This window comes from Limulus polyphemus, unplaced genomic scaffold (assembly GCF_000517525.1).
Source record: "Limulus polyphemus unplaced genomic scaffold, Limulus_polyphemus-2.1.2 Scaffold6279, whole genome shotgun sequence".
Lineage (NCBI taxonomy): Eukaryota > Metazoa > Arthropoda > Merostomata > Xiphosura > Limulidae > Limulus > Limulus polyphemus.
Window position 1 is genome coordinate 15,509 of NW_013671889.1, and position 9,477 is coordinate 24,985.

Here is a 9,477-nt window from a genome sequence, read left to right on the forward strand (position 1 = left end):
AACGTTGGGTCCCATCCTTCTTCTGGACTAATACAACGGGAGCTGACCAGGGACTATCTGCTTTCTCGACTATCCCTTCCTTAATTAGCCCATCCATGACCTGATCTATCTCTTGTCGCTTTTGCTGGAGCTATTATCCTCGGATGGATCTTTAGTGGACAGTGATTGCCTGTGCTTATTCTGTGCTCTTCGAGGTTTGTGCAGCCAAGGTCATGATCTCCTTTCGAAAAAACGTCAGCATAATTTGCCAAAAGTTCTTTTACCTGAAGAGCCTGTGATGATGCCAAATGGACTATGCTCTTCTTATAGAGGTCAGTTAAATGTTCTGGAAGAGTATGTTTATAGTTTATAGTATCTTTATAGTTGTATTTCTTGCTTTAACATTGACTGGCTCTACCTCCTGGCGCACACCCAACAATGCCCCTTCCTTAAGTGTGTGCTCATATTTAGAGAAATTAGCCACTATTATGGGTACTACTTGGTGACCTGCCACAAGTGACCTTCCAATCTTCACGTCTGCCGGTCTGGATGGGTCTTCCACTATTCCACAAGCATCAGGTTTCCTTTGGAATGTTTTTAATTCAACCCCAAATTATCTTCTATGACATAGGTGGTATTGTACTTGACTTAAGTGCTGTGATGTGCAAATCAACAGAAGCAGCAACACTTACCAGAATTTGGTTTTTGTTATTCCCAAACGTCATTTTATCAAAATTAACTACACACACTTCCTCGGTAGTAAGTAGTCCAACCCTAGTATGCACTGGTCTTCAATGTCAGTCAAGTATACTTTGTGTCTGTCCTTTATGCCCATGAGCTCAATAGTTACCCACACTGGTCCCCACAACCTTGCATAATGTCCTGTCACACCACAGAACTTCTGTATGGCTTCTGGTACTCCTTTGTGATCTAGCACCTTGATACTCACAATGGTTTGGTGAGATGAAGAATCTATGATAAAGTTGCACTTTTGACCATCCAGCTTTCCTGTCACATAGACACTATGTGTACTTACCATTTTACACTTAGCTGTTGGGACTTTCACGATAGGGGTTGGTGGGCATCCCTCAGCACCAACCACTACTGGTTCCCGAAGCTGACTTATTGGTGGTATTCTTCTTGCACTGGCTCCTCATATGTCCTTGCTCTCCACAGTTCCAACAACCTTTCTAGGTAGCTGTCTTTCCTGCCGTGGCATCTTCCCTGTGTTGAAGTTTCCAGCATTGAGCTTTCTTGTGCCCAGGTTTGTTACAGTGCCAGCAAAGTCCCTCAAACCTCTCTGAAAGCTGACCTTTTCTGGCCTTCAATCCTGATGACTGTACCATCCTTGGTACTTCTGTCCTGTACTTAATGTAGGATTCGAATTCAAGAGCTCTGGCCATTGCATCCTGCATAGTAGAGGGGTGTGCTTGATTTACTTGTATCTTGAGCTTTGGACTGTCCAAGGCATCTTCAAAGTGATCCCTCAGCAACAGCTTGAGGACATCGGGTGGTGCAGTTGGATAGGCCTTGTGTGCCATACTTTTCAAAGAGCCGTTCGTTGTGAATTATAGCGCGACTTTGGAAATTAAGTGTATTGCAAAGTTGTATTCAGAAAGAATAAACCAGTTTTATTTAAGAAAGAACTTGTGTCGCTAAAGTTTCTTCGGAAAGAATTTTTACGAAAAATTAACTAACGACCAGAGAGTAACAAATTGGTGTCAGAGAGTGGGATAGAAAATACAAAAGAAGAAGATGGAAACGAGAGGCGGCAAATCAAGCTACAGCTTAGCAGATTTGATGGCAGCAATACAAAAACAGCAAAAGAAACAAGAAGAGAGACAACAGCAGTTGCAAGAAAACCTGAAACAGTGGCAGCTTGAACAAGAAAATAAACAAGAAGAGAGATTACAGCAGTTGCAAGAAAACCTACAACAGTGGAAGCTGGAACAGCAAAATAAACAAGAAGAGAAATTACAGCAGTTGTTGGAGGAAAAAGAAAAGAAACAAGAAGAGAGATTACAGCAGTGGCAACTAGAACAAGAAAGGAAACAGGAAGAAAGTCTCCAACAGTTGGAGGAAAGTTAGCAGCAACTACAGGAAAATCAACAACAGTGGCAAGAAGTACAAATGGAAAACATTAGTAAATTTAAAAGCGAATTAGATACATTAAAGGATGATATATTGTCTTTTACACAAGGAGGATACATTAACCATCGACTTAATCAGCCCCAGACAATGGCAAGCCCCTTCCAGACCCCACAGCTAAACCCTAATGCAGACATCTTCAGTCCTGTTAGAAGTCACATCCCAGATATGAATGTCAGCAATAGGGGTGATCCAGTACGAAGGAAGCCACAGGAATTCGATGGGAAGGCACCATGGGAAGCATATGGAGCACAATTTGAGCTACTATTATTGGATGGACAGAGGAGCAGAAAGTAGTATATCTGTCAACGAGCTTGAAGGGACAACCACTGGAAATACTTGGACAGTTGTCAGCAGACGACAGGCACAACTATAGAGCATTGGTAGCGGCTCTAGAACTCAGGTACGGAACCCAAAATAAGTCAGAAGTCTACATGGCTAGGTTTAGGACGAGAGTCCGTGCTAAAGGGGAGAGCCTGCAAGAGCTGGCACAAGACTTGGAAAACATGGCACACAAGGCCTACCCAACTGCACCACCCGATCTCCTCAAGTTGTTACGTGCTCGACTCAACTGTCAATTACACACATTGTTGCCGTCACTTCTTGGTGGCTTATATATATATACAAGACTACCGCATATCTATTAGCCTCTCGAGACTTCAGGAAGGGGACGTGAACGTTCGGAAATATGACGTGTTACTAGCGTCACGTGACCCCCGCTGTCGTAACAATACTTAAGTACCATAGCTACTGTACTTGTCAGTGCTGTTGATATAATCATTGTACACTGTCTCAATTGTAAACATTTTCTTCTCGTTATCAGTGTTATTTTTAGGTGAACTTTGCGCCGAAAACCTTTTTTGATGGGCAGAATTCATGATAAAGAAATGAAAATTTATATTTAATTTGCGGTTTAAAGCCAAACTAAATATTCTTTAAAGTCTGAAAAAACAACGACTTTATCGGGATCTGGGAGAGTCAGGTTTGAAAAAAAATAATCTGGTATTTATTACTTTCAAATTTCCCCCGCATTGCTTGTTTGTTTGTTGAATTTCGCGCAAAGTTACTCGAGGGCTATCTGCACTAGCCATCTCTAGTTTAGAAGTGATAGACTAGAGGGAAGTCAACACCACCCACACTCTTGGGCTACTCTTTACCAACAAATAGTGGGACTGAACGTAACATTATACCCCCCCCCCCACGGCTGGAAGGGCAAACATGTACTGAGGTGGGATTCGAACCAGGAACCCATAGATTGCGAGTCGAGTGCCCTAACCGCCAGGCCATTCCAGATAAATTGGGCTTGAAAGTACATATCCTTGTCACAATTAAACTGTATGACATGCCACTTTGAAACCTCGGTATATATCATAAGTCGTACATGTTATAACAGTGCGGGCTGAAGGGTGAATGACGATGGCCCTAGATACTGTATTAAAATTATTTTGTTTCTGTTAGCAACTGAAAACAGTTTCAACAAACTTAACCTTAGATTCATATTTTAACCCTTTTGGATATTTTCTACCTAGGTTTTGAATAAAATGGAAGTGATTGTTTTCGACTAGGTCTGAAAATTTATCGTATTACGACTTCAAGTAATCGAAACTGCTGCAAGTTTGTTTTCGGGGGGTGGTGGGTTTGGATCGTCTGAACACCAAGAGATATTCCATGGAAAACTTTTAAACCGAACTTAACTGGGTGCCCAATTTTTCGTTAACGGCTTGTAGCGCGGTATAGGTGTAGCGCAGATGAGCGATAAATGGGTTATAACATTATTTTGAAAATTATATTTGTGTGAATTAGTTTCAGTTCATGTAATTTAGTGAACATACGGGCCTTTACTTTACTAAGGAGGGTAATAAATGTAACAAACGTTGTAATATAACTGAAAAATTTTGCACAGTGTAATTTTGTTTAATTTGTGAATTGTATGAATGGTAGTAAAAAAAAATATTTTAGGCTATGCAAAATTGCATTCCACGCAGTGTTCTAAGGAATCCCTCTCATCTGATCACAATGGAGGGTCGATATAATATAATATACCCAGGCCATTTTTAGTCCCCAATCCCCCCCACTTGTGGTACTCAAAGTAAAACATTAAAATATTTGATTTTTTCCCCTCTAACAGCCACTTAAGTCTTAGCACGCATAGTTTAGAAAGTCAAGGACTCCTTGTGGTATTTTCATGTAACAACTGATTTCCCGACAAGTATCAGATAGTTAGCCACAGCAGATTCGTTCAAGAAATAAGGAGATTAACTTATGATCTGATAATTTAAGTGGGGTTTCCTTATTGTGTGTGAAATAACTAGACTGGGCAAATTTAGCAAAAATTAACACAATCATTAATACAGGATAGACAAAGAGACAATGCAGCATACCTACTTGCGCAGACAGAAACACAGTCGAATCTCTGCTAGGTTGTGCTTAGTTTCATAACTTTCACTCTCTCGGGATTGAACTCTGGAGAACTAAAACATGTTGAATTTCATGTACAATTTTCGTTCGATGATCTCCTCTATTAGAACTGGGCCAAGAAGGCGCGCCTGAATTGAACAGGTAAACTCGGTTTCTTTGTCCAATGGCCTTTGTTTTATCATAGCATTGGTCAGCTGTAACATTCAGACAACGTCAACCGAGCCTGCGGAGGATATTATAGTCACTAATCCCTTCAACACATATACTATATGTTACTGCAATGTCTTCTCGGGCAGAATAGACATTATCTACAATAGAGAACAAGACTATCTCAACAACTTTCTGAAGTACGTGTTTATGCTAAAACTGCATACAAACTAAATAAACCATTTTTTTACTATTTTGAGAGCGATATATATGTGTTTGTCTGTTGCTGAACTAAATATTCTGTAAAAGTTTGCTTACACTAATGAAAGCAATATTCTCCTGTCAATAAATGGTGTATCAAAATATTTTTGGAAATTGCCTCCAAAAGGTGCTGCAAAGTGAAAATTTTAATAAAGTCAATAGTGATGGAAGAGAGTCTGTTCCAACTTAAGCACACAGAGTATCATAATCTTAGAGAAGTAAAATAATTTTTCTTAAATTATGTTAATTTAGCTATAATTTATAACATACTGTAGGTTTTGAAGAGTTTTTACTGCACGTAATATATTTATAACACTAAGTACGAGTTGTATGTTTTACTTAGCTTTCGTGTTTTGAAGGTTATCATACTTCTGATGGCTAAAACTATTTAACACAAATGCTTCAGAAAAAAAAAGGAACAGAATAAAAAATCAATCATATAAGAAAATGGTGAATTTTGGAGAGAACAGCAAACAAAAAAAAAATGAAATAATGTGTTCACAAAGTTTGTGTTCTCCATGATTTTCTTCCTACTTCTCTCTACGATACTACACTGTACCCTCACACTGCTGCTATTATATTGTTACGACAGCGGAATTCACGTGACGCTGGTAACACGTAATGAGTATCTAGAACGTTCGTGAAGGCTCGAGTGTTTGCCAGCCGCCCTTTATTTTGTATATATATGACTGGCAAGAAGTGACGAGAGAGAATAATTGAAGATAGAGAGATATAGAGACAGATAATTGAGTCAAGCCGTAAGTAAAGTGCGTGAATCGTAGTGAATTCTAGCGTGTGTTTAAGTTAAAGTGACTGTGGAAATTAAGTGTATTGCAAAGTTGTATTGAGAAATAATAAACTAGTTTTATTTAAAAAAGGACTTGTATCGCTGAAGTTTTTCGGAAGGAATTTTTACGGGAAATTAACAAACGACCAGAGACGTAACAATACTCTGTGATTATGTAAAACTTCTCTCTACGACACTACGCTGTACCCTCACACTGCTGCTTGTATAATCTGTGATGATGTAAAACGTTAAAGGCATGTGCAAACAATGTTCTCCTGCTAAATAGCTGGAAGATCGACTTTGTTTACTTCCTGCGCTTGGGCAGACAGGAACTTGTGGTCGGTCGTGATAATATAACAATATAAAATCATGGTTGTGAAAGTACATGGATAGTCCATTCATAACAGAGAGACATTGTTCAATAAACTGCTTGTATATAAATTGTTTTTTAATATAACGATAGATAGTATACTCTGGAACATACTTGCCATGAAATGTAAACTTACATTTCTGAACACGATCTTACACCATCATGTTTCAGATTTCTATCCTGTTTCGTGCGTGTCAATCTTTGCTTGAATTATTTAACCACACAATATTCGATTATCAACCAACCTGATAATTCTCGCTTTAGTGGAGAATTATGGTGTCATTATCAGTTAATGTTTTGCTTATCGTCTGTTTGTGAATCTTTCTTTGTATCTGAAGTTGTTTAATCTTAATTGATAAAGCCTCTAGTTTTTTTTATCTGACAGGTCGACTGAAACAGTCGCATGAAACAAATTTAAATTTTCTAAGTCAGTAATTCTCGAGCTTTTGGCCCTCAGTAGCTCAGCGGTAAGTCTGAAGGCATATAACGCTAAAAACCGGGTTTCGGTACCCGTGGTGTGCATAGCACAGATAACTAATTTTGTGACTATATGTTTAACAACAAACTCGAGTTTCTTTGTTTGCGAACCACCTGCATTTGTTTTTTTTTTTAATCATACGAACCACAATGAGATCTATTTACTGTGCTGTTGCTCCCTTTCCATAATTATACAACCTTTCCTTGGACCACCTGATAATCTGAAAAGAATGAAAATGTTGCTATAACTTGTCGATGGATGTTTCTATAACGATGACGGAGCTTCGAACCCGCAGATTGCGATTCGAGCGCCATCCAGGCCGTTCACAAAGCGAGATCAGTTGTTTTACAGCACGAGTCAACAGTAGTTAACTACAATTGCTGAGATTCACCTGTAATGGAATAAAAGAGTCAGAAGTAGCGCGGTAATTAACATTCCTTTGATGAAGGGTTTGATACTTTCTTCCGTTTGGAATGGGTCTGAGAAACAGCTACGAGAAACGATACGACCTAGTGATTAGCGTACAAAGAAAGAGAGATACTTGACTACATCACATCCAAAAGCCTTTGAAAACAAGCGGGTCACAGAGAGTGCTCATAGGACATGTGCTAACCCTAACCAGAACAAGAACCAAAGAACTTAGTGGGTAGGTAGGTTAATTTCCAATTTTGAAGCTAAACAAAGCCAGGGAAGAAGATCCTAGGCTAAATAAAGAAGTTATAAAAAAGTACTTCTAACCTAACTAGAAATAATTGGAAAGAGGAAATCAGTAACAAAACAACAACAACTAATTAATTAATTTTTGAAAGATCAAAACTAGAAAATACAAACAAAATATCCTAATGTTAATGACATCTTCACTCTCCTACTTAAGCCTATATTGTTATTTCATCGAACATAACATTTGTAAATCCACCTAACTCCTAAAACGTAGATTCTAAATCGTTGAACAAAGTTACATAAACCCTTAATCTGATCAAAACTTGGATCTTCACAAGTAACTATTCGATCACAAGGAAGAAGTATGCCCGTATTATTAACGACAGACTTTACAGTAGGAGAATTCGTACTGTCATATATATTGTCGCCTAAATCAGCTTCCTATGGCTTTACTTACAGAAAAAGGCTTACTCAGCTCTCCAGATAAATTTCTCACTCGGTGTTTATTCACATTCAGTGGAGGGTGGGGGTGCATTCTCTCCAATATATAAAGCTAAGTTTGTGTCTTTCAGTCATCTGTTCCTAATACGTTTCCACATTTCTTGATCAATCATCGTAATACACGATGACATGAGGAAGATCATGATGGGGTTGGACCCCCACCTGATTGTATATGGATAGAATTCTTAAAAACAGTATGTCTTTCTTTTCAGCATTGGAACCTCTTTGTGTTTTTATTGTACTTTTAATGTTTATTACGTTAATATAGAAGCATAATTTCTTATCCTTTGTTATAACGAATTTATGTTTTATCCATCCAACGAGCGAGTGCTCCATCTAGTTGTGGTATAAAGGAATATAAATCATATTAGATAATAAAACCCATGTTAAAACTAGGCGAGAATTATCGTTCGAACAGTGTCAGCTCTTGTCTGTTAATGATTTAATTTCTGTTTAAATGACAATAACTTATTTTAATATCTAAAGAGGCACGCAGCATTATTACATATAAGAAAACAAGAATGTCGATAAAAATTCACTCCTGAAATTTCATCTTCCAAAATCTCTAAGGCTATCAAGTTTCTTATTATGTGATTTTTGTCTATCTAAATGATCCCTTAGTATCACAAAAACATTTTAAATATATTTTTATGGAAATATATACCTGGTATCATAATCTTTAACATTCATTCTTTTTTTTTATAGACTGTATTGTGGACAGTTGTTGATATTGTTATCTAGTTCGTCAAACTGTTAATTTGCTTGGTATCTCTTCCCCCCCCCCTTTTCATTCATCATTCCGAGGTTTTTAAAACACAGTATTTCAATAATAAAATTATGAATTTTATTTTCATATTTTAATTACAGTTAAACATCTTTATCTCCTATGTTCAAGAAATCTTGTCTCAAGGCGCTTTTTTGTTTACATATTCTATAAATAAAATTTTAATAACAATCGTTTTGTTGTGAACAATCGTTATGTTGTGAACAATCGTTTTGTTGTGAACAATCGTTTTGTTGTGAACAATCGTTATGTTGTGAACAATCGTTATGTTGTGAACAATCGTTATGTTGTGAACAATCGTTATGTTGTGAACAATCGTTTTGTTGTGAACAATCGTTATGTTGTGAACAATCGTTTTGTTGCCTTTTATAAGCATGATTATTATGAAGTATACTTGTCATAAAATATTAATATTAGGCCTATTGTATCTTTAACACTTCGTTTTTTTATCTAGTCCCCTAATTATTTCAAGAATTAGAGAATGTAATATAATAATTTTCCAACCACATTATCTTCGCCATATATCTCAGTCATTATGAGGTTAAATTAATTTGGATATCTTTCTAAATATAGTATTAAACTCAATGTATAAAAAGTATAATTCAAGTCTAATTACTCCGTAAATTATGAAACTTGTAAATAATTAAGGCAGTATAATAGCTTCTGAACGAATTGATTTAAATTTGGTTGTTTTTCTCAGGGTGCAGGTCTTTTGGGTCTTTACGGATGTGCATTACTTCATGAAACTGGTTACTCTCGCGTCTACTGCCAGGATGTTAATACAGAAAGATTGAGGTTCGTACCAAAGTTCAACGGTATTCCTTCAGATATCTACAGTACATTCTCTGGTAAGGATGGGTTCTCTGCCAGTTCTGCTTAGCATATTTAAAATTTTATGATTTCCTATGTATACTGAAACTACTTCCGTTAATAAAGATGAAGAC

The 9,477-nt window shown here is 37.2% G+C and overlaps 1 protein-coding gene across 1 annotated transcript in view; it reads left to right on the forward strand.

The window, feature by feature from the left end:
- Window positions 1-9,477, forward strand: part of LOC106473568 (L-threonine 3-dehydrogenase-like) — a 24,727-nt gene that overhangs the window by 11,207 nt on the left and 4,043 nt on the right. Inside the window, exon 3 of the mRNA XM_022401974.1 lies at window positions 9,234-9,381. Within this exon, the coding sequence (XP_022257682.1) occupies window positions 9,234-9,381 (148 nt within the window). The remainder of the gene's footprint in view (window positions 1-9,233; window positions 9,382-9,477) is intronic.